The sequence below is a fragment of the Emydura macquarii genome, unplaced genomic scaffold, assembly GCF_026122565.2.
Source record: "Emydura macquarii macquarii isolate MOO-44397 ecotype Brisbane River unplaced genomic scaffold, CSIRO-AGI_Emac_v2 contig_1229, whole genome shotgun sequence".
NCBI lineage: Eukaryota > Metazoa > Chordata > Testudines > Chelidae > Emydura > Emydura macquarii.
In genome coordinates, this window is record NW_027131366.1 from 1,126,474 (window position 1) to 1,151,977 (window position 25,504).

A 25,504-nucleotide genomic window follows, 5' to 3' on the forward strand; every position below is an offset into this window, starting at 1 on the left:
CTGCAGTTGTAGGCATTCAGGCAGCATGGTAATGGGTATAGGAATCTAGATGGAGATACCACTGAGCTGGTCTTCTGCTTTAGAAAGGCTTTTTAAAAACATATTATTCAGCACTGCCATGGGCCACTTCCTTGCTTCTGCCTTTAAATATGCAGTATGTGGACATGCACTGTGCAGAATGAAAGTGGTATTTATAGGGACTATGGGCTATGCGTTCTGTAGTCTCTCTCAAGACTTAGCTGCCGAAATCTCATTAAATTGATCTGGTTAAGGGTCATCAGCCCTTTTAGATTAGCGTCATAAAGAGCTTTATGAGAGTATCTGTTCTTTTTGGATACCCCCTTAGCTTTTGAAAGTGAACTGTTCTGTTTATGTGCAAGAAGCAGGAGCTTGCCTTTCCATGAGTAGTAGCACCAATGTTCTCCACCAACCCTGCCGTTTCTTGTTAGACAGCATAATCCGTGCGAGAAACAGAAGATCTGATTTTTCTGGCCATGCTGGTCTAAATCAGGCGTTAACTCCACTGAAGTCAATGGAGTTACACTGATGTAAAACGAGCAAGAAAGGAGAATCAGGGCCTGAGCCGTGAAGGCTAACCTGGATGATTAGTATCCTAATATGTATGTAGAACAGCTACCCTAGTATAAAGTGAAACATCTTATACTGGGCTTTCATTATTTGCTTCTAGTTCTTGATCCACCAACATAATTGACACACAATTCTTTGGCAACAATATGGCACTTTCTGCTGGTTTTTAAACTTTTTTTTTTTTTTTTTTTGGAGTCAGTGGACATCAGAGCTTATTGCAGGACTGGGCCCTGTGTCACTCAAAATTGGTGTTTTGTAGTCTGTCACCCTAAGTACTAATTATTTTTATATTGGTACAGATGGTCTCCCCCAAGCAGTTAGGAACAGTTTTGGGAGGAGGGGGTTGCGTGCGTGAATCCTCTCATCAGGTATTGAACACTTCCATTCAGTGGCAGGCAGGAATTCTCTGTGGGGAATGCCACGTTGCTACAGCCCTTCCATCAAAGGGGTTGACTGTCCAAATTTTCCTCTCAGGCTGAATTTGATCTACTGATCTCGTAGCTTGGCCCTTTTGCACCAGGCTGCTCCTGTAGACGAACCTAAGAAATAAATATGTAAATAGGCTGTGATGGAAAATAGTAAATACTGTACTTGAGTGCAAACTGAAGGTAATAATCATCTGCTTGACTGCGGCTGAATTTGCCAGATATGTGCAGGCAGAAGGTACCTGCTGTGCTGCTGAATTTATTAGGTAGTGTCTAATATTTTATTGACTCCAACCAAATGTTAACAGGCAGCAGTACATTGGTTGCAATGGAGGCTCAGCAGCAAAACAGTGTTTTATATTTTAAAACTACTAAGAAAATGCTATAAAGGTAGATACAGTTTTCTGTAGGAAATTCTCCGCTTTTTAATAATGGTGTGTAAGTTCCTCAGGCAGAGAGTTTATGCCTAGCAAGGTTGGCACTATATAAATAATAATCATATTATTAATTAAAGTGGCTGCGTAGTCGAGTGCTCTGAGCGGGAGACTGGAAGCCAGAAATGCCTCATTTCCACTGAGAGTTCTGTAGCACTTTAAAGACTAACAAATTTAATTTTTACAGGCATAAACTTTCATGGGCTGTAACCCACTTCATCAGATGAGATTCACTCATTTCCACTGTTATTGACACACTACAGTATTTGTTGTCCTAAGGCTGATTACTGAACTTCGTCATACCTTCTTGCCCATCTGTAAAGTGGTGATAATGCTTACCAGCCTGCCTACCTCATGGACATCTTTTAACTATTAATTAGCTAATGTTGGCAAAGCACTTTGAATATATGAGGATGGAAACATAGAAGTGCGAAGTATCACTATTACAGCTTATTAGACTATACAATATAAATAAGAGGTAGTACCAAAGCCATGTCATAAGTGATCAGGCCTGATGCACAGTGCATTGTATAAATATAGCATACCTTGGGTTATGTTAAAAGGCAATGACTGAAAGACTTTTGTTATCTCAGAAGTGCAGTGCTAAGCTCCCGTTCTGTGTCTGATACACTATTTAAAAAAAAAAAAAACTTTGGGGAAAGTGTGCCAAGTGCAGCATGGCTGAGTTGTTGGCCTGTGTATCAAGACAGCTAATTAGCTTTGAATAGGCAGAAAAACCATTGTGCTTCAGATGTTCACATTGAATCCTATAGCCATAACTGAATATAGAAGACAACCCGAGAAGTAGATTTTACAGTGCCTCCTTTCTAGAACTCCCCCTTTGATTCCCTGGATGTCAGTATTTACAATACCATTGCAATGACCATATCATTAAAGGTATAAACATGTTTTTGTTTTTGTTTTTTTAAAAAGTTCCTTTGAACTCACCAAATAGTCCTTTTGTTTTTCCTGGAAAATGGGTCTTCTCTTCATCTAAGCTTTTTTGCTTTTGGCAAACGAAATGATCCAATCTGTGAGAAGAATTCCCCTGACTGTCAGACAATTTCACTGCTTTACAAAAAATTCTAGTGATTTCAGCAGAAACTGTTTTAGCCTTCTATTTCTGTTCTCCCTCCTTATTTTGGAAGGTGGAGGATTTTATAAGACGCTCAGCTCCTCCATGAAAAACACCTGAATGCACACCTTCCTCTGGAGAACTGGTCATGTTACTCTGGTTCCAGTTATTATGACACAGCCCCACTGTGGGCTTTCATTCTCTGTTGCATGTGGTACCACCATGAGACTTGTAAAGCACAGTTGAGGAAGATGGCATGGAGTTTTCAGTAGTTCAATCATGACCAAACTCCCTTGGATTTGCCTGGTAATCAGCTGATTTGGGGATACATCACAAGTATGTAAACTTAGCCAAACATATCAAGACATTTTGAAGCATCTGCTTTAATATGACCCTTTTCTGACTGTAAACCCCCCTTTCATTCTGCTCTCTTTCACATGTATGAGGTGGGGGGGTTGCCATTCTATTCCCTTTCATCACTGGAGAATGTCTACCCCATGACTGGCACTAATGCTTCTCTTAGCCTTTCCTGTGATCTGTCTCTTGAATGAGACAGATCACATCACACCTCTTAAATTTCCGTGGGATCGCTGTATCCTGGTTCTATTGATTAATGTGTGTTTGCTCCATGGTATATCCTAATTCCAGAAATGCCTGTGGCTGTACTGGTCCAGTTACAGTACCCCTGAAGCTGAATCACAGTGAGTAAACTGAAAGTTTGTTTGCAGAACTTTTATCTGTTTTAAACAGAAGTGTCATATGTGAGAGAGAGAGCAATCAGGAGCAATTTCACAAGACAGAATTGCATGAAACATTTGACACCTTAGAATCTAATTGTTCAAGCCATGGAGGAGAAGGGGGAAAAAGTTGCCTTCAACAAGATGTACAAGGATACAAAATCTATTTTTCTGCTCTGTAACGGTGGAATGGGAAATGCCCCAAAGCGTGTTCTTTGGACATTGTGGGTTTCGGGGGGGATAAAAAAAATGTTATGGATGTGTTTGCAGTATTTAGATCATTGCTTTTTAAAAGAGTTTTGTCTTCAGTGTTGGAGAAGTCAGCAGGCAATGCTGAGAGGGAAAGTTCTACCAAGGGGCGGTGGTGCTGATCATTTCTCCTCACCTATATTTCCCCCTGAGCCTCACCTGCCCCCACTCCCACAGTTTAACTTGAATTTGCCTTGTTCAAAAACCATCTTTGACAGCCCTGAACTATGATAGAATAGGTTTATATATTATGAGTTTAAAATCCTACCTTCTTTACTTCCACATATGGGTTTTAGCTTCCCCACTTATTCAGAGGATCCAAATAATGCCCATTCATTACAGGTAGAGATTTATGCTTATGTGGGTTTTCAGTTACATGTAGATACTCTATGCAAAATGCTAGCATTAATAGCGTTAAAGCTGAGGAATCTAACCCACAAAGCTAAGTGTAACTCTGCCCCCTTGTGTCTTTAAATTATGGCACTAAATTCACATTTAGTGTAACTTTTGCTTTCAGTGGAGTTTCACCATAGAATGAATTCAGCCAATATCCTCTTTAATTCATTGTATTAATTAATAATTTATAATATAATATGGAATTTCTTATAGCCTTGGAATAAGGTGCAGACCATATGGACTTTAAGACTTGACTTGATTTTTAAGCCTCAGTGCTATTACAAACCAAGGTATGTTTGAACAAACTTTGTTCTGCTGGTGTTGAATTGTGCGTGCACAGAACTACTGGGAGGAATTTATGGAACAAATGTGAGATTTTGGGAGTGTTTTTTAACACCGCTCAAAATTGGCTGAATAGATTTTGCTGAGACTTAAAAAAAAAAAAAAAAAAAAAAAGCCTCATCTGAAGAGTGATTTTTAAAAATGTTATTAACAAATCCAATTTTATAGCAGAAATCTTATAAAACTTGCTTTATAACTTAGAGATAAAATTAGTATTATACAGAATTACAAAATTATAAATTGACCTATGGAAGTCCTTAAAGCTACACTGACAAAACTTGCTACCAGTCATTTTCTTCTTTGCAATATTGATTACATATTCGTCTTTTCCTGCTGTCTTTTTATTTGATAGTCAATTAGTCTTTCAATCTTATGCTGAGATCCAAACTTCTAGTTTTTCTTACATTTAGCTGTGTAACATGTTTATTAGTTGTTGTATCAGAACTCTACACAATATTAAGATTTTCTTCTCCTTCTTTGTCTGTTTTACTTATTTTTATATCTTAATATTGAGTTTATCTTTGACTGTTGCTGAAGAGATTTCTTCCTGCCTTAGTATTCAAAAAGAGTTTGCTTGAAAAATTTCATTCGAGAAAGCTGTGAGCAACTGAAAAGGGGGGAGTTCTGATGAAAGCTGGTTTTTCAAACTTAACTGTCACTGTAGTAACTATATAATGGTTCCATATATTCTGAATGAGGAAGAGACCATCATATAGCTTATGTCTACTCTGTAATTAAATACGTGCAGCTGGCCTGCGTCAGCTGACTCAGGCTCCTGGGTCTTGGGCTACAGGGCTGTAAAATTGCTGTGTAACCGTTTAGGCTTGGGCTGGAGCCCAAGCTCGGAGACTTCGTGATGGGGGGAGGGTTCTAGAGCTCAGGGTCACTGAATATCTACACTGAAGTTTTACAGCACAGCAGCCTGAGCCCAACTCCCCTGAGACAGGTCAGCCACAGGTGTTTAATTGCAGTGTGGACATACCCTTAGTGGTTTAAAATGAGAAACCCTCTACCTAAAAGTAACTGGCTTCTAAAGAAGGAAATCTAGTTTGTTTTTTCCCCAGTTGACAGGGAACTTCAGGGGAGGGGGAAGAGTGAACTGAAGTTCACCTTTTCTCCACAGAGTGTATTAGGACAATGACATGTGGCACTGACTAGATCAGTAGCTGCACGTCCTACTCAGCCCCATGGGAGTGGAGTGCAGTTGTACCAGTCTGTGAAAGCGGTAATGAAATGCAGTTTACTGGAAAACTCCAGGTTTAAGCTTCTTGAAGTCACAGGGCCAAATATTGTCTTTTTTTTTTTTTTTTTTTTTTTTTTTTTTTTTTTTAATAAAGGGACATTTATCTGATAAGGACTGAGGGTTCAGACTCTTGTTCCTTCCAACAAATCTCTCGTGATTTTGCATTACTTTTGCATTGTGAGCCTTTGAGAGCGAATAACCTGAATCACTGGTCCCAAATTATGGAAGTTGCCTGTTTGTTTTAATGGCTGTTTACAAGGGAGGTCAACACTTCAGGAGCAGTTTTACTGTGTTCTCTTTACTGTATTTTGTGTGTATTTTATCATACAGAGGTAACACACCCTATTTCTTCAAAGCAGTCCTTACAGCCTATATAGCCAAATGTAGAGTCTCTCAGGGAAGCTGTTGCCATCTTTATAACTAGCTAGAAAAAAAAGGATGGTAAATAGGCAGCACTGAGCTCTTTCAGAAAAATGGATTCTGTAAATAAACAGTTTGGCTCTCACTTGTGTTACAGATTGAATCTTTTTGATGGATGTGTAGGGAGTAGTTTTTGGCAGCTAAAATTCACAGATTAAAACTGTCTATTGGCAGTGTTGTAATTTGCTATAATAACCTTAATGATTTGCACTTCCATAGTGCCTTTCATCTAAGGAGTTTTATGAGCCCTTTTTAATTAAGCCTCACAACACCCAGGTGAGGTTAGTATTCTCCCCACTGTGCAGATGGGAAATTTGAGGCACAGGTAAGTGAAGTGATGATTTAGCTAGTCATGCAGTGAAGCAGTGGTAGTGCTGGGACTAGAACGTAGGGCTCCTGATTCTCTATTCTATTATTTAATCACTCAACAGTGAAAATTTAAGGCAGGCTGTTGTGATTAGTGGTGTTGGTGTCCCGATGCGTTATTTCCCGTCACAGGTTTGTATTACCCTGATAGGAAATCTCTGGGCTTTAGAAGAACTACTTTTTAGTACTTGGATTGGGCTAAATAAAGCCACTTGGTTGTATCTTGTGTGGTCATGAAACTTGCAATGTTTTTGCTGGAGGCTGCCCCCTGTAGAAAGTTATTCTTCTCTTTTGAACGCGTCTGAATACTCTACTGCCATGGCCTTGGGATGTTAGTTGTTCTCATCCTAGCTTAACTTTTCTACAAGCGATTGATGGGAGGGACTGATGCCACTTCCAGAAATAGTTGCTCCACACAAAGGGTAGTAAGAACTTTATATAAGAATTCTTTACTTGTTCTTTGCTGGAAAAGTGTCTGTATCCATATTGCCATCACACTATGTCTGCAATGCTTGGATTCTGCTGATATTTTTTTTTGTCATGTTGATACTTTGCTTCACAAATCTTAAGGAGGGAGGGAAATGACCTATTAGGTCATCTATTACCTTCTTCCTGACAAACCAAGATAGTCCTGTACATTTTATCATCTCATGCTTTGTCCAGTTTAGTTTTTATAGTCCCCAGTGTTGAGACTTCCACCACAGCTCACTGCCAGAAAAAAATTTTCTTGACCAATATTCAATCTAAATTTTTCTTTATTAATTGTGTCTCATTACTTGTTGCAGTATCCTTGCATGCTACACAAAATAATTCCTTCCTTGGTGTTTACATCCCTCAGGTTCTGTCTCCTCTCCACTCCTCTTATGTGTTTTTTGGCCAAGTTATCCATATTTCACCCTTTTACTCCTTCAAGGGTCAGTTTCTCCTGCTCTCTGATAATTTTTTGGCTTTCCTGTGAACTATCTCCAATTTTTCTATCTTTCTGAGAAAGTGATTCCCAGAACTGAATGTCATGTTCCAGATGCAGCAGAGCATCTGTAGAGAGAGAGAGAGAGAGAGAGAATAGCTGGCTACATCCTCACTTAGTGCCTGTTTGTATATGCAGCCTGCTCTCTCAAACACACTATCACCTGCATTTGGGTGAGCATAACCTTGTGTCTGGCTTGCATCCAAAGTGGGGAGGGAGAAGAGCAATGGAAGGAAAGGAAATGAGACTGGGACAGAGAAGGGAAAGGAGGGCAGCGAGAGAAAGAATACAAAGTAAAAATTAAAAAAAAAAAAGGGAGGGGGGGGAAGGAGCAGGGAGGGAAGGAGCCCTGTCAGAGCAGAGTCTTGAAGAGAAAGAGAGGGGTTTAGAGAAAATATAGTCTGAGAGAAAGCAGGCGCTGCAGAAAACATATCAAGACATAAAATGAAAAGTAAGGGCAAAGGTGGGAGGAAACAAGGAAGGCACATTGGCATTTCAGCTCTGATTTAATGGTAGTTCTGCTGTTTCTAATAGCAACGACAAAGATTCTAAAACTATTTCCAGCACTGGATTGGATGCACAACAGTCTCTCCCTCTCCACCCGTTAGATGTAGTACAGGTGACCCTCCCCTCAGATCGATCCACCTTGGTATTCTTTTTTCTTGCTTTGTGTGTTTTTCTTTGTTTTAAGTTGACAGATAGCCAAATTCAGGTCTCTGACACAGGCTGCCATTGTACTAAAAATAAACAAAAAAGCCTTCTGTAATGCCTGGTTCGGAGTGAGTAAAAATAGGGCTTAAGAAATTAGTGAGTCTCTTACATCCTGACATTCCTTAGATTTTTAAAGAGATCTCTCCATTGATTTACTTGTTTCAGTAAAGGCCGGGGAAAGATATTGTTAACTGTTATGTTTATGTGGGATTGAATTTATTACCTTTTCTTTAATCATTATGATAAATAAATTAGTCCTGAGGAATTCTGGGAGACAAGAATGCTAGATTGTAGTTTCCCTGCAGTCAGTGATTAGTGCTTAACAATATTCTGTAGCCATTAAATATTGTTTAGTATTTGTAGTAAAAAATATTTATAGTAAGAAAAATGAACATTTAAAATGGCCCCTCCTTATTAACAGCTCTGTTCCCTTTTGCTTCAATTACCATAGATCATCCGTAAATCATGGTGACTTGTGTGGATGGACACGGGACATATGTCTACACAGCAATTAGACACCCAAAGCTGGCCCATGCCAGTCGACTCAGGCTCACAGGCTGCAGGGCTGTTTCACTGCTGTGTAAACATAGAATCATGGGTTTTAAGGGACTGCAAAGGTCATCTAGTCTAACCCCCTTGCCAAGATGCAGGATTTGTTGTGACTTCTGTGTTCTGGCTGGCATCTTAACGGGACCCTCCCAAATGACCCTTGAGGCCATTTGCTCAGTAGCAGAGGACAAAAGATTATACTGTCCTTCAAAACCATCTGTATTTCTGTTGGATGATCATTGGTCTCTGTTATAGTCTGTCTGATCAGAGCTGGTTGACATTTTTCCTGGGAATTTTTTTTGATGAAAAATGGCCTTTTTTCCATAAACAAAAATTTTAATTTCTTTGGAAATGTTCCAGTGTTTGGATGAAAATAGAAAACTGAAAATTGTTTGGTTTTTGAAAACCACCAAAACCAAGGTTTTTTGTTGGGGAAGAAAATAGAAAATGTTGATGAAAATTTTTTTTAAATGGATTTTTTTTCATTTTTAAAAATGTTGTGCAGCAAATACTTATTTCCTGACCAGCCATAGTTCTGATAATTGAATCGTTATGCATGATGGGAGAAATAAGGAGCCCAGTTTGACTTTAAATCCCAAGCTGAGTACTCAGAGCTGGTATTCAGAAAAATCACTTGTACATCACGAAATATTGTATTTAGCTACTGAGAGAGGGTGAATATGGAATCCTCCCCAGATCTGCCATTTAAAAAAAAAAATTCTTCTGACAATCATACTTTAAAGTGAAGCTCTAGTTTGATAAGTGACTTTGTAAAAGTGGCACCATCTACTGTTATCTTTGTGTACTGAGTTTCATCTACTCACTTTCCTATTAGATGTGCAGAACTAACACAGCTCTAGAAGTGAGGTAGATGTGTGTGTTGCAGAGGTGGCATCTTATATTAGCAGATCTCAAAGCACTTAAAAAACATAATTACTTAGTCCTCAGTAGAACTCTGCGATACAAATAATTATCTCTTTGTTTACAGATAGAAGCAATAAGGCCCAAGTGTCACATATTGAGTCTGCGGCAGGGCCGGGAATAGAACACAGAACTCCTGACTCCCATTCCTCTGCTCTCACCAGTTCTCTTTAGACCAGTTCTTGTTATGGCCATTGTGGTCCTTCTTGGTGGTGGTTTCCTGTGGCAACCGGCAACCATTTTTTGACTGAGAAACAGTGACAACATCCAGTAATGGCCAGTGCTGGAATGTATTGCCACAAAGGGTTAAATCAACCTCCCGTGCTTGTTTACACAGGCTTTGGGTTTTATGACATAACTGGGTCTCTTGGTTTTATGCTGTTGAGAAACAGTAGCAAGATCAGCTATCAAACACTAAATTTGCATACTGTCTCTCACCAGTTCTGATGCTGAACAGCTGCACTGAGCCTGCTTTCCCTCTGATAAGGGAGGCTTGGTGGAGAAAGCAGGATGCTTTCATCAGAAAGCTGCTGACCGTGTTTGCAGCCCCAGAAAGGACAGTAATTGGTGACTGGCAGCTGGGGTTTTTTTGTTTTTTGTTTTTGTTTTTTTGTTTTTTTTAAACCCAGCCACTTTTAAAATCTGCAATGTATGTAATTCTGAGAAGTCGCTTTCTGTGCTTGAGTCTGGGCTGGGATCTTAACCTTGGGGAGAAACGTGCTTTCCCACTGAGTTAAAAGTCTGCTGCAATGGATTCAGCGGGCAAGAGTCCTGACTTTGAGGGTGGTGTAAGGAGGATTGGAAGCTTACTGTCATCCAAGTCAGCAACTCTGAAGCCTCAGGAGCACTCTGAAGTCCCAAGAGTTTTCATTTCCCCTTTCATTCTGTGTTGATTCAGCCGGTTCTTATAAGAACTGAAGTTAAAGAAATTAGGACTTCTTTCTTGCCCCTCATGTGACTGGCAAGAACATTGCAGCATACCTCTTTCAAATGTTAGTTAGCATGGGAGATAAATGGAAGGAAGTGAGATGGAACCCTACATTCTTCTGAATATACTCACTGATGGCAAGAGTTATTTGTGAGCCTTAAGCATATGGGTGGGAAAACAGCCAAAGCCAAAGTTGTTCCCATGTGTCTGTAAACGAAATCTGATTCCTCAAATTAATCCAAGTTAAGAAACTTTGCTCTGGCAGACGTTTGTAAATATTACAGTACCAGTCACTTTTGGATGCTGTGTTCTGTTTTCAGAGCAATGAGCTGAAAGCTTTGAAGAGTGGGAAGTTTTGTTTTGACTTTTAGAATTTGACCTCAAAGCATCAATCTTTTTATACATCTGCTCTTTTCAGGCTACATGAAAATAGGGCCTTAATTTTTGCAGGGGAAAACTTTTTATGGCAACAGTATGGTTTAATGTTAAGAACTATAAACCAGGAACTCCTGAGGTATAATTCCAGCTCCAGTGCCCTCTCCCTCTGTAGACTTTAATGCTTAAGTTTTCCCATTTGTAAGATGGTGATAGTGTATACCTACTCTCAAGGGAATCGGAGGATTAATTTAGTCAATGTTGGTAAAGAAATTTCCCTATGTAAAGTGCCATGTAAATTCTAAGAATTATTATGCTGATCTCTTAGACTATACATTCTTGAGGACAGAAAATATCTTTTTACTCTGTTTGTGCAATGAGACCCTATCACAATGAGACTTCAACCTGGTTGGCCCCTCTGAACTAACATGTAATTATTACTGTTTATCTTACTGCCAAGTCAAATTTCTGGTTGATCCAAAAATGTAAATTATTTTTAACACCGCATACTGGTAACAGTGATCTTTCTACTCCTCCTCCTGTGCTGGTCTCCAGCTGATATTAGATATTAGGTTGGTGCAGCCCTCATTATTGCTGTTGAATTATGGGCTTTTTTGTCCCTTTTTGTCCCTTTTTGTTTTGTTGTTTTTTGTTAAACCCTCCTAATTTGCAGTGTTTAATTTAGGACTTGTCTTTACTGCAAAGTTAACTTGAGTTTTGCCCCTAAGTCAACTCCTATTCACTCACTGCTAGTCCTTGCCTTCCCACAACCCCTGTTATCCTCCCTGCCCCTCATGTTCCCAGAAGAACAGACAAGTTCTCACACAATTCACAGGGGAAGAATCCTAGAGAGGCCTAGTTTACTGCGGTAGGATATGACCACTGAAGTCCTACAACAGCAGTGTGGATGTACTAAAATCTGCTGTGCAGTGTGGCATCCCATACCTGGGCTAGGCTAACCTGGGTGCTGATGACCTGGGCTAACTTTGCAGTACAGACATGCCCTAAACCACTTAGACTCCTTTGAGATTTTACCTTAAAGCAATAGATTGTGAGCCAAGATTTGGGCTCTATTCTGTGCTGTGACCTTGGGTGAGTCATATGCTGCTAAATTTTCAAAAGTGTGCCATGATTTTGCTTGGCTACTTGTGAACATTTTGGCCTTTAATTTCTTTTTCCTTCAAAGAGGATCTGTAAATTGGGACCTTCTTTCCATTCTAATAATTCCAGAGTCCCAAATCCATGTTTGGCAAATGATCTTTCAAGTGCTTTGCTTTAATCTCTTAGTGGAATAACTAGGAAAGAAAACAGCTACTGTGGAGCGAGCTGGTAAAGATGTGAACTGGGAGGCAGAAGCCTCTGATCTGCATTTGAGTCCTCTTTTTGTCTTGCAGATGAAAGGATCTGTTCTCCACCTTTTATGGAACTGACTAGTGCCTGTGGAGAGGACACCTTGCAGCTCATAGAGAAGAATGGACTAGCATTCCCATTCAGTATGTAAACAGGCTTTTTAATCACTTCTCCTAGTATATTCTGTATGTTCCTCCTTGCAGAACCAGACTGCTGTTAGCCAGTCCATAATGTGAATGAACTGGGGAGTCAAAATCATTCAGTGGGCTAAAGGATGTTGCTTCATAGTATAACTTTGAGATCTGCATCTCAGTTTGGTGATAAGACGACAGCCATACAATACCCCAGTACTTTACAAAGTACTGCATAATACAGGAGACTAAGACACAGTGCAGACATCACTTCAGTTCATTTTATACTGATGGAATCAAATGAGGAAAGGAATAAAAATATCTCAGTATGGATGTCTGTTACAATGGGACAGTCAGTTTACTGCAGCTGTCTGAAGCTGCAGCCCCTCAAACCTGCCTTCCACAGTTCTATTATTTTTTAAAACTTTTTGGCACTTAAAGGACATATTTTCCATCTGAATTTTGGGCTGGGGAAAAATGATTCTCTTGGGGAACACACCGAACACGGCTGGTGCGAGCAACCTCCTGAGCAGGGTCAAGACAACAGAATAACTTGTAGAACTATGAGCATTTCCCAGGAATGCGGCTTTGTTTACTCTAGTGAGGTGTTCAAGGTAGAGAACATTCATAGAGAGCTCTTCAAAAGCTCGTAGGAAGAGACGCTATTCCATATACCAACTATTCAGTTTAACTGTGCTAGTTTTAGAAAGGTTGTAGTGTCCCTGATGAAGAGACATACAGTTCTACATTGGCACCTCAGTCACAGTAACCAAACTGCAAAGCAGTGGTTCCCAGCCACTAGTACTACAGTTTTGCCGACCCAAAGCTTCAATAGCTATGAGTCAGACCTCTGTCCCCTTCCTTCCTGTCCCCTCCTTCTCCCTCCCTTCCCCCTCCTCCCCCCCCCCCCCCCCCAATATGAGATCTTTTTTGAGAGAGATGATATTGTAGGGTTTTTGTCCTTTTTTTTTAAACTCCACCTGCCCATCCTCAGTGTGTGTGTGAGATAATTAGTGCTGTCCACTCTCTCAAGTGCATTGAGTAAGGAGAGTCCCTTCTGCAGAAGCTCCCAGAAAGCAGCAGGCACGTGAAGACGGCAGTCATTCAGAGGGTTTTTGCATAAGAGTGCTGGAGCTGTTCATATGATTGCCAGGCTGACTTGAGCCCCAGCTGAAATCACGGGACTCACAAAGTAATTGTGAGAGTTGGGAACACAGGCACTGCTATTTCAGGCTTTCATAACTGGTGCTTTGTGCTACCTTCCCACCTAAAAGATGAGCATCTGTGCTGAGCCTTTGGTGCCACTGCTGCCTGCCTTCTCTTGTGCTCTAACCCAATGTGTCTCAACTCCAGTTCCAGAGTAGCAGCTAAGAGTCTAAGGTCTGGAACAGTCCAGATTCCACAGCAATGGACAGCACGTAGCGTTCAGGTGAAGATAGTGAGAACTAGCTAGTACCACTGAGGTCTTAGCCTCAGGAACTACTACATGGGTTAGCAATAGCTGTTATGAAGGGTTTTGTATGTGGCCCATTTCACTCATTCACTCTTTTCTTTTCTTCATTTACACAGTTTGTAAAACCAGAGTGGCCCATGGAACCAACTCTCATGAGGTGAGTAAAAGAACTTTGGGGCTTCAGTCAGCTTTATCCCCTCACTTGTAATCCCCTCCTGGCTGCTAATGGGTTGATTGGGAGCTTTACTGACAGAATGATTGTTATCCCCCAAGTTGTGTGTCCTCGTCTTTTCCCCTCCTCCCCCAACATGTCCTTACTTCAGTTACTTTTTTAAGGTTATTTGGGCTCAGTGTAAACAGGGCTTATCGCCCTTGAACAGAAGTTCAGTCTCTAGCAGCAGAGTGAGGCAAGAGCTGGACTTGTGAGGTCTTTCTTTTTTAACATGATCGATACTTTCCTTCTTCGGTCTGTCCTTTGGTGGGAGATCAGGCCAACTGAGTCTTCTCTCCGTCATGTCTTGGCTCCATTGTGTGGTGCTGACGGTGAGAATTGGTTCTGAAATGTTGAGCCTTTGATCCTCCGTTTCCAGATAGAAGGGCTGCCCCACTTCAGTTTCTTCTCTTCAGTGAGATGGGGGAAAGATGGGTGAGGAGAAGCCGCCCTCTCGCACTCCTCTTCATGGCAGAAAAGAGGAGAAGCAAGTAGGACAGAACCACACAAAGGTTCAGTTCTCTTCATGAGGTGGAATGAGGAGTGAAAAGAGTTGGGCTGGGAGAATTACCTCCTTCCCTGTCCTTCCTGGGAAGTAGCCATAAACTGAAATGACTCTGTTTCTGAGGCAAGTAAATCTCCTGTGCATTTAGCTGGCCATAAGTATAGGGAATTGAGGTGAAGCACCACCCTCTTTTCCAGAATCTTTGAGTCGAGGTGGAGAAATCCTATTTCAGCTCATTCTCCTGTAGCTTTCCTGCCTCTCTCCTCCTCAAATCCCAATATGAGAATCCAGGCCCCACTCCCTGTGAATAAAAATGCATTTTCTTTCTTTCTTTAGCAACTTATCTATGGCCACATCCAAGTTTTCTAGCTCCTCCTAAAATCTGCAGTGTGTTACTGCAGTACCTTTGGGAATGAAGGGCACTGGAGTGAAATGTAGATTTAAAGAAACAGGATGCCAGGCTGTTGGTAAAATGATGTGACCATTATTCACTCTTAAATAAATCATTATTTTTGACACAGGCCTTAGTTGGACCGTGCCCCCTTCTTTACAATGACAAGGAATGTGGGCCCCTTGGGAGTTTGTTTAAGGAAATGGCTGGTAGCTGCTGGCCAGACAACTTTTCCAATACTGTTCTGGTGGCAGAGATCAGAACTCTGTGACCCTGCTGCTGGCTCTCCTATAACTGCCACCTGAAATGCACAACGCTTTCTGTGCCTAATGAGTTAAGCATGGACTTGGAATTCCTTGAGGAGTCCCTCCTTGCAGTTCTCATGAAAAGAACTGACTTTTTAAAAGCTTTGTGCTAGACCCCCCCTCATCTGCAAGATGCGATGCTCAAATAGAGTTGTACTGCTGTGGCTTGTCATGGGAGCTGATTATTACTGCAGAGGTGGATGCCTGAGGTTCTTCATGACACTACATCTCTATAGAACAGAATCATTGTTGAAGTTGCCATATTCCCAGGTATAGTGTTAGGCCTCATTTACTGTCAGACGACAGTCTATTCTATAATAGTCAGATGTGGAGAATGGCTGCTAGAGAAGCATGGAAAGTCCTGATTGTTGAAAGTCTTGATATGAAAGCAGCATGTCCAATGGCTTGAGCACAGGACTGGAAGTAAGTAACTGTAGTTCAGTTTCCTCTCTGTGGCCTTAGGCATGATGTCTGTATCAACCTGTCTGTACAGTAGGGTTGTGCTAAAAGCCCCAACCAACTTGGTTACAGATGTCTCTTGCACAGGTTATTAGCATGCACAAATTGAATATGTGCTGTCAATAGAAAGCATCTAGTAGAATAAAGACAGAGTAAAAAAATCAGTTGCAAATAGGCATTGGCTACATGCCCTAACTTGCACTCAGAAAAATGTTAGAGAATCTCCTGATTGTATATGCATGCAGCCAATTATGTAATCTAATATGGTCTGCCAGATACAGACAAGAACAGACTAATAAATAGCTAGGTAGAGACAAACATGTTCTTAGTCCGTTAGTCATAAATGTATACTCATTCCACTGCTTATCTTGGCTAGATTTTTGTCAGTTTTTTAAGGTATTGCTTTTTGTTGAAATATTTATCTTATTATACAGGAACAAACTAGAAAGCTAACATGAATTCAGGTACTAAGAGTATAACATAAATCAAATTGACAGGTACATACAGAGGAGATAGAAAGTGTTCCATAGTGTGCAATTTGTAAAATCCCTCTGGTTATCTTGACTTTTCTGAGATCCAGCTAATTGTGAAAAGCAAGAAAAGAGGCAGAGAGTTTATGGAGAAAAATGGCAATCTAATCTAAGCAGAGTCAGGACTCACAGGCTCTGTTCTGAACTCTGCCTTTGTGAGCCAGGACAGATCACTTTTAAACTCTCTGGGCATTATGCTGCCCTGATTTGAAGTCAATGGGAAATCTAGTAGTTGCTCTTCAAAGTGACAAGACCATGGATCACTGCAGCAAGGTCTTTGCAGACGAGGAAAGGGCTTAGTCTTCAAGCTAATTAAAGGTGTGAATAAGCATTTCTGGTCAGTGACTTAATCAGGGTGCCCAAGCGTGAAGCTGAGTATCATGTAATGTGGATTCTGCCGGCTCTTCAGAGTGTTTCCTTTTACCCATCAGCATCACTTTCATCTTATGGGGTTAGGTTTGAGTCAGCTGCTGGTCATTGTTGAGCCCCTTGATGGTTCTGGACACTTTGTGATCAGTGTGAATACCAGTGAGACACGGTATGCCCGATTTGCAGATCAATAAGATTTAATGTACAAGGTTTTCTATAAATATACTAGTTAGATACAAAGCCTAAAATTAACTACAATATATCATACTCACTAAGCCTGGAGAGCTAAGCAGTTACTCAGAAGGCTGTATACAGGAACCACTTTCTTCAGGGGCCCCGCCAGGGAGTCAGTGGATACTCTGGCCTGACCAACAGCACCTCCTGCGGAGTCAGGTGTTGATGGAGCGCCCCCCTTTGTCTAAGTGGGGACTACTTATACCCTTCCATAAACAACTTCACCTAATTATATCTCTCTCATTATCATATATGCTAATTAACTACATTGGGTTTCCACCCTTAACTACATTCCATTCTCACCATAATAATTGGGGTCATCAAAACAACATCTGGTGATAGGCGGGGCAGAGTAAAAGTATCCCCCTTGGCAATAAAACAGTGTACCCCCAGACGTTCAAAGATAACTTGTTGTTCCCATCATCGTTATCTATGTGCAGCTGCAAGCATACAGTATCTGTATTTTGTCTTATTATGTGTCGTGCTATGCAGAAACTGAGACATCTACAAGGTTATTCAGTCTCTGCCAACTGGAAGATGTCATGCTACAGGGATCAGAATAGCCAAGCAAGCAACTGAAGCTATGCTAGGCCCGTAGGACAGTGCTCAAGCAACTCAAATTGTACTGGGCCTCCAACACCCTAACTGACTTCCTGTGTGGCGTATTTCTTCCAGTCCTTGTGTCACTCATCTAAGGCAGCTCTACGCTTGGGGTGATGGGATGAAACTGAGCCAAGGCAAATGTCGGCTGAGCATTTCCTAGCAGGAGGGCTGTTAGACTCTGAAAGAATCTCTCAAGTGATGTCGCAGAAACACCAGTTGCTTGGGAGATTTAAAACTGGACTGAACCAAACTATTAGAAAAACAACTGTAGGGAACAGCTTTCATTGCAAAGAGAGTCAGGTTGACCTAATACATCTATTCCTTCATATCTCTATGATTCCCTGTATAATCTGATGGATATTTTCCAGGTTCTGTCACTCAGATATTTTATTGTTTTTATTGTGGTTGTTGCACAGCTAGCAAGGATAAAATTTCATTGTATATATTTTTTAAAAAAACGAGAGACCTGTAGCACTTTCAAGACTAACAAATTTAATTTCTTCAGGCATAAGCTTTTGTGGGCTGCAACCCACTCCGTCAGATACAAGAAATATTAAAAAGAATATTAATTTAAAATGATGATGTGTGCAGCTGAAAGCCACATTGATAACATCTTCAGGGTCTTAGCCTTATTACAGCAGTGACTATAATAAAATAGAAGTTAGCAGTTGAGAAGGGATTTGCACTTGGTTATTATCCCTGGGTAGATTTTCCCCTCACATCACACATTTCAGTCAAATAACAGAAAAAAGTGAAATAAATGAAGGCCCAATTCTTGTGGAGAACTGTTTGCATTTTGTGTTTCAGATGGCAATCATATTCAACCAGGAAGGCCTGAAGGCCATCCAGCCCCCTTGTGTGATTCAGAGCTTCATCAATCACAATGCTGTGCTATATAAAGTGTTTGTGGTCGGGGAGTCGTACACTGTGGTAAAAAGACCATCTTTAAAGAACTTCTCAGCAGGCATTTCAGGTAAACTGCCTATGTGCGCCAACTTAAATGCTAGCATGAGCTCAGGGGGTCTTGGCAGCAAAGATCCTGAATGAATAATGTTTTTGAATAGGCTGCTAAAATTAAAGCATCTGCTTTTTACATGCTGTATTTCCTCCTCTGTGTTATTTCAACAGGAAGGGAGATAACTCATCTGCTCTGGAATACATGTGAATGAGGCTCTTATAGTAAATGTTTATGTAAACTTAACCTGAATCTTACCTGTTAAAAGCTGTGTTTTATGTCGTTGTGGAAGGGGAGAAAGCTCCTTTTGCTAGAAACTCTCTAAATACTCAGTAGATCCATTTGTCATTTGTCCTTGAGTTATAATTGCAAATTAGAGGGAAATTCCTGGATTCCATCATTTTTGAACTTCCTGTCCCTGTCTCTACCTTGTTCATTTTTGTTTGTGTTTAAATTAAGAGCAGTTGAATTCTCCCATGTAAGGGCCAGTTCTTGAAAACCTCAGGGAAATACAGTTAATCATTTTCATTTGGTTCCAGTTGGTAACTATTTTTTGGGATAAGCAGAGTGGAGCTGCTGGGCTAATGGTCCTCCTCTAATTATCAATAGGTACAGTTATAAATCAACACAGATCATTTGAAGGGTATTAATGGAGTCTGCTGGAATTTCCACATTGGAAGAAGAACAGCTTTCTGTTGTGAAGCCTGAGGAATTGAGAACTACATTCAATGGACTATAGGAAGCAGAAAACATTCAGTAGGACTAGTATGAGAAAAATAGTCATATGTTTGTTAGCTAGTGTGAGAAATTAGTGTTAGTATTAGGGAAACATACGGCAATCCCGATCAAGGATCAGGAGCTCATTGTGCTAGACACTGCAGACAAGAAACAAAGGAAACAGTCCGTGCCCCAAAGAGCTTACAGTGTAGGTGTCAAGCTACAACAGGTGGAAAAACAAACAAGTGTGGCGGGAGAGGAAAATAACAAAACCAACAGAAATTAGCAGAAAAATAGAAATCTCAGCTTGCCGTTTCATTGTGGCCATCGCGGTCCAAATAAAATGAGGGGTGTCACTAAGCCAATAGGTTGCAGTGCTACAGTCTTATATTTTGGTATTTACCTACAGACTCTTTCAATATCTGAACATATACCTCACAAGTGTGTATGGAACTCAGTAGGATTCAAACAAAGACGTTACATGTACATAATATATATGTACATATAGACATAGATTTGGACCTGTTCATTATATATATCTATATTACTATGTAACGAAATCTGAATCTAATTAACCTGACCTGAATCTGATTTTATATAATATGTAAATGTTGGTTTATGCTGTCAACTGAACATCTGTAAGAGTGAAGTATCAACTACTGTTAAGGCATTTTTATGAAGGACAATGCCTTAGATGCAAGCATTAGCTTGTTCGTCTAAAGTAGTAATAATATTTTGAACGCCATGTAAAAAAGAAATTTGCAAACTGGTTTGGATGAATCCCTGGATTCCATGTCTGGATTTCTTGGCCAAAAATCCACTGCTGACAAGAGACATGTTATGAGCAAGGGATCAAGCAGGTCTGACTGTATTTCAAGAGTCTATGTACAGTAGCTGACTGCAGAAATGTGAAATCTTACAAAGTAGGAGCAGAGAGACAGGAATTTCTGCCCCTTTGCCTCACCTCCTGAGCAGCAGTTCCTCCTTCAGTGATTAACACTGGAACAGCAAGAATAAAACTAGCAGCATCCTCACTGGAGAACTTGTGAGATGTTTGTTGTTTGTGTCGAGCATGTTTAAATAATAGGTGCCTTTTCTCTTGGGGGCTGCTTCTTCACTCTTGCCCTTCACCCTTCCTGCACTCCTCCCTGGCATTCTTTTCTCTGGGTAGAATTGCATTGGTTAGATTGGTTGGCCTGGGTTGCTAGAAGGAGAGCAGTCCCCTTTGAAACAATATCTTGGGACTTACCTTGACATTCACTTTATTTAAAATGCCTGTTTTAAAGGGCAGCTCACATCTTCTTTTCCTGAGATCAAGAGCCTCCGCTCTGCAGTTCAACTCAAGGTCTTTTCAGTGGGATATTCTGCCTCCCCAAGTCAGATTTATTTTTATTTCCCACCAAATTTGCCCAAGTCCAACTCTAACCTGCCCATGCTTCTCAGGAGTGTGCATAGCTACTGATAGCTAAGCACACACTGGCTGGTTTTGAGAGCTGCTGAGCACCCCATCTTTGTGGAAGATGCAGCTACTGAGCACCTCTGAAAATAAGACCACAGATCACTTAAATCTAGGGCTGCCATCTGCCTCTAATCTTAGCTACCGCTCTCTAACATGTTACCAAAGGTCACAGATTGTTTTGGTTTTGCCTCCCATGGTCCCTGAATCTTCGCCATAGTAAAGCACAGGAAACCTGGATTTTCTGTGGCTATGATTAGCTGTTGTGATCCAGTCTGCAGTGGAAGCAGTCTAGCTGAAACACTCTCTGCATTATACAGCAAGTGTATGATGACCCTGTACTTTCAATGCTATGTTTGCTTTGATGCTGTCCCAGATTCACTTCTGGGTATATGTATGCCATGACGGTGGCAAGCCCAAGAGGAGAGGTTGTCATGATGGAAAGCCATCACAACATCCCCACTCCTGAATGAGCCCTGTAGGAGGATAAATTGGCCTGCAAGGATGCATGCTAATAAAATTCCCTGAGCAGCCTCCATGGCAGGGCTGCTGTGGTGTCTTAAAATTAAAGATCCTTCCTGCCTCTGAGCTTCCCAAGGGAAGTCAGGCAGCAACAAGACTGCCTAACCTCCACTTGGGTGAATTTTGTCCTCTGGCTCATGGGGGTCCACCTTGGGTATTGGGGGGTATAATTTACACCTTCCTACACTAACTTGGGTGGCTCTAGTGCCAACCGTGAAATCATCTGCTTTTCCCAATTGTCATGTAAATGAAATCTTGTATGTTTCCAGTTGAAAGGTCACTTTAATTCCTAACAATTTCCTAGGAATGATTTTGTTATTTTACAGAAAATGTTATTTAATGAGTGGGATTTTTGACTGCAGAAACAAAACCAGTTATATATAATACACACACACACATTTTATTTACCTTATCTATGTTCTGAGATCATGAACTTGTGTGGATCGTGGACTATGTTTTCTGCCATAGACAGGTGCTAAGTGCAAGAGGAATCCTTGCATGTCAGAGTGGAGAATGTTATCAGCTATGGAGCTGGATTAGATTTCCTGGTCTGCACTGCCACCTAGTGTTACATACAGTATAAATCAATCCTTTTCAAATTCAAATTCAAGTATTAATTCATTTATAACTTTCTTTTAATTTCAGATAGAGAATCAATATTTTTCAACAGCCACAATGTGTCAAAGCCAGAATCCTCCTCTGTCTTAACAGCAGTAAGTACTCCAGGTCTTTTTTAAAAAACATTGCTAGAAAACTAATTTCTTTTTCTAATAAAGGTATTAATGAATAGTGACTCTTGTACATGAATTGTGCCCTGTTAGCTCCCAGGCAGCAAATTGAGACCTGTTTGCTGCTGGGAACCAGTTGCAGTGTAACGCTGTTTCCCTGTTCACTTGATATCCTTTACAGTGTTTTTCTCCTTTCTGTTGTGGAAGCATCGATGCTGCTGCATGTCTGTCTGCTGCTTTGCTGTGCTTTGCCTCAACTGAAAGCCAATCCAGATGGGGAAAGAGAAAGTCACTAGTAATAATTTCTAGTACCTTTCATCTCCAGAGAGCTTTATAAGCCTTAATGAATCCTGATAGCGCTCCTCTGAGGTAAAGGATTGTTATCCCTATTTGACAGACAGAACCCAAAGCAGAGAAGTTAAGTGAGTTGCCCAAGATCATAAAGATATGCACCTAGAATGTAAGCATTCCAGAGCTCTGGCTAGTAGGCCGCACCTCTTTATGCCCTCAGAGTACGTTAGCTTGAAGCATATTACACCTTTATTGTGTGTATGACTAGCCCTGTTAATAGCCAACGTAAAGTTGGATCCTGCAAGGTGCTGAGCACCCTCAACTCCCATTGCAGGACTGGGTGCGTACTATTTCTCCAGAATCTTTCCTGGTTCATATCAAGTTGGTTTGTAGTCAGAAGTTTAATACAGTGACTAGATGTAGAATTGCAACGTCCCACCAATTGGCATGCTAAATGTTATTGATGTCAATGGATTAATCATAAACCCCTTCCAGTGGCTAAATTATATATGTGTTTGTGATGAGTGTATGTTTATGCATATGTTTTAGATACAGACACAACACTTGTATTGCACAACCTCTTGGCTAAGGAATGAGAGAGATTAAATTTCACATTCACAAGTGACCCGAGTCACTCTTAATAATAAACTGTTCTAAAATAACTCTGAGACTTCAAACCCATACAAAAGACCTCCCTTATTAGGCAACTGTCCTAGGCAATCCCACAAAATACTGAGTACAATAGTGATATACTTTCTGTTAAGTAACTCATTCTTGTCAACCTTTTAATCAGTCCCTTAAAGCAGGTTAATTTTAGATTGGCTTATCAAAGTATGTGATGAAAGGCAGAATATCTGCAATGCAGGAGTAGGGGCTGCAGTTTTCTTTTCATTTTAAAATGTGTGTCTAATATTTAAGATACTGGGCCTAATTCTTCATTCAGTTTTGTGCTGGTGTATGTATCCATTGATTTCCATGGAGTTATACTGGTGTGAAACCAGTGTAACAATTAGAGAATCAGGCCCACTGGGTACAATGGAAGAGCCTAACTTTTGATGTATATAGCATGCTGAATCACAAGAAAAGCTCCTGTGGATTCTTTCTTTCATGCAATTAGCCTCCCTGCAGTTGGATCTAGAGAATATGGAATGGGGAAGCTCTGTAAATCAGCACGCAAACTAAAGAGAGAGCCCGGTTCAGAGCCCCTCAGTGGTTTCTCTTTGTCTTTTTCACTGTAGCTTGATAAAATCGAAGGTGTGTTTGAACGGCCAAATGATGACGTCATCCGGGAGATCTCCAAGGCACTGAGGCAGGCTCTCGGGGTTTCCCTCTTTGGGATTGACATTATCATTAACAATCAGACCGGCCAGCATGCAGTCATTGATATCAATGCATTCCCAGGTAAGAGAAGCTTTTCAACTTTCACCAAACTGTGTGGATGCCATGCCATGTGTTTTGTGTGAAGTGGTATTGCTGTTCAATGGAGATCACTCTGATTTCTGCCTCCCAGAGTAAGAAACGGTATAGCAGAAGGCAGATTATCCTGCCTGATCACAGGACACCATTCAGTCCAGCAGTGGCAATGGATCTATAATCTAACATTTCAAGAGCACATGCTGTAATTTGAGCTGTAGGCCAAGGATGGGCAAAGTGTGGCCCGCTGACCAATGGTATTCCATGGCTGCCACACACTTCCATGCAGGCCCCTTCAGATCTCGGCTTGCGGTACTTCATATATAGTCACATGGAAGGCCACTGGTGCATTGTGTACCAGGACCTGATCTCTCAAGGGTGCACCCTAGCAATAAAGGTGGGGGTGGCTGCAGTGTGTTCCATTTTAAGCAGGTTCCCAAGATGGCACTCTTTTAGACATTGCTTGTTTTGGAAACTTCCAACCCTCAATCAGCTATGTTCTCATGAAAAATCTGTCCATATGCAATACATTTAAAAGCTACCTTTTTTGTGGGGAATTAGGAGCCATGACTGGGAAGTAATATATATAGGAAAGATGCTGGAATCCTACTTGCACAGAAATTGCTGTAGTGTATCAGAGCAGTAGTCCCATCTAGTTCAGTATCCTGGCAAGTTGAAATAATTGAACACTGAAATAGGTGATCATTAATACTGTTATGTCTTTCATCCATGCCCCAATCTCACCTTGCCACTGGCACTGACTGCACTGTCTGTGTCAGGTGAGCTGGAGTCTTGTAGCATATAGAGAGCCCCATAGCCCATCCTCTTTACTGACCCTCCCATTGGACTCATACACTTTGAGCAATTGAGGAGACAAGAGGGAGCCCTATGGAACTTCCACTGGACAATGCCCCTGGGGTTAAAGAGCAGCTGCCCAGCACTGTCCTCTGGGAGTGCTCATCAAGGAAGGAATTTGAGCCACTGAGAACTGTCTTACTCCTCCTCCCTACAGTCTGCAAATGAGTCAGCAGCACCCCATGGGCAATAGCACTGAAGGAAGTTAATGGATCACAGTATCAGGCTGGACACCCAATCCTCATCCATTGCATGGGGAAGATCAGCTCCTCCTGCCACAGATGCAGTTTCTGCCCCATACATCTGACTTGTGCCCAGATTGACAAGGATCAAGGCAATCGGAGGAATCTTGGTGTCATGATAGTTCTTGTCCCTGTGCAACACTGGCTTGCAATTAACCGGACTGTCAGTGTAACATCTCTTGTTCAGTAGCTAGCACCGTATCAGGCGTGGAGGCAGCTCGCACAAACGCACAACCTGGAAGGTTCCACCGAAGAATATTTTGTTGCCATTCACTTGCAGCCCAGTCTTCAAGTACCACAACTGGACCCAGACTGCTGCACTGCCGGGTGACTACCAGTGCCAGCTCCCTTAAAGGCACAGACCACTACAGTCATCTCCAGCAGCTGCTTTCCTCAACAAAGGCCTCACCAAAGCTTTCTAATGAGAAGCTGGCACCCTGCCCTCCCTAATGGAGTTGCTGACAATTTGCACTAGCAGTGTGCTTTGTTCTCTCACACCTACTGCTGAGAGTGGATAGGTGAACTTTAAGGGGTTCCTTTCCTCTTCTCCTGATGTTGTTTCACCTGGTGGAGATGGAAATTGGGGTAGGCTAGACCCGTGCAGGTGTAGTGGCTTCCAAACCTGGCCATTTGTTTGTTACACTCAGTGGAGGTGTGTGTGGTTCCTTTAAGAAGGGCTCATACTCTTCTCAGTATAATTGCAGATGGTAAGATAGGGCAGGCCAGGCCAAAGCCTGGGTCAGTCAGTCCCCTGACCTGATTCCTACTGCTGCTGTTGCAACCAGATTCAAAGTTCATTGAAATCTGTCACTTCCCCAAGCCATTGCTATGATCTTGGGACTGATTTAACATAATCAGTTTGGAGCAGATGTATCCATAGGAGGACGTCATCCGTCATCTGCTTCAGTCATAGTCCCTCTCTCAACAAACTTTAAAAATGAATGTTGCCTACTGTCTGTCCTGGGCTGCAGAAAACTGACTGGTTTGGACTTGGCTGTGGTTACACGCTGAGATCTTCAATGCTAGCTAAAGGTCAGGTAGCATGTGATTATTATGGT

General features: G+C 41.3%; 1 protein-coding gene across 1 annotated transcript in view; it reads left to right on the plus strand.

The window, feature by feature from the left end:
- The window catches only part of ITPK1 (inositol-tetrakisphosphate 1-kinase), a 194,465-nt gene that overhangs the window by 158,905 nt on the left and 10,056 nt on the right, over positions 1-25,504 (plus strand). The window contains exons 5-9 of the mRNA XM_067547056.1: positions 12,121-12,219; positions 13,777-13,817; positions 18,075-18,240; positions 21,563-21,630; positions 23,175-23,337. Of these exons, the coding sequence (XP_067403157.1) occupies positions 12,121-12,219; positions 13,777-13,817; positions 18,075-18,240; positions 21,563-21,630; positions 23,175-23,337 (537 nt within the window). The remainder of the gene's footprint in view (positions 1-12,120; positions 12,220-13,776; positions 13,818-18,074; positions 18,241-21,562; positions 21,631-23,174; positions 23,338-25,504) is intronic.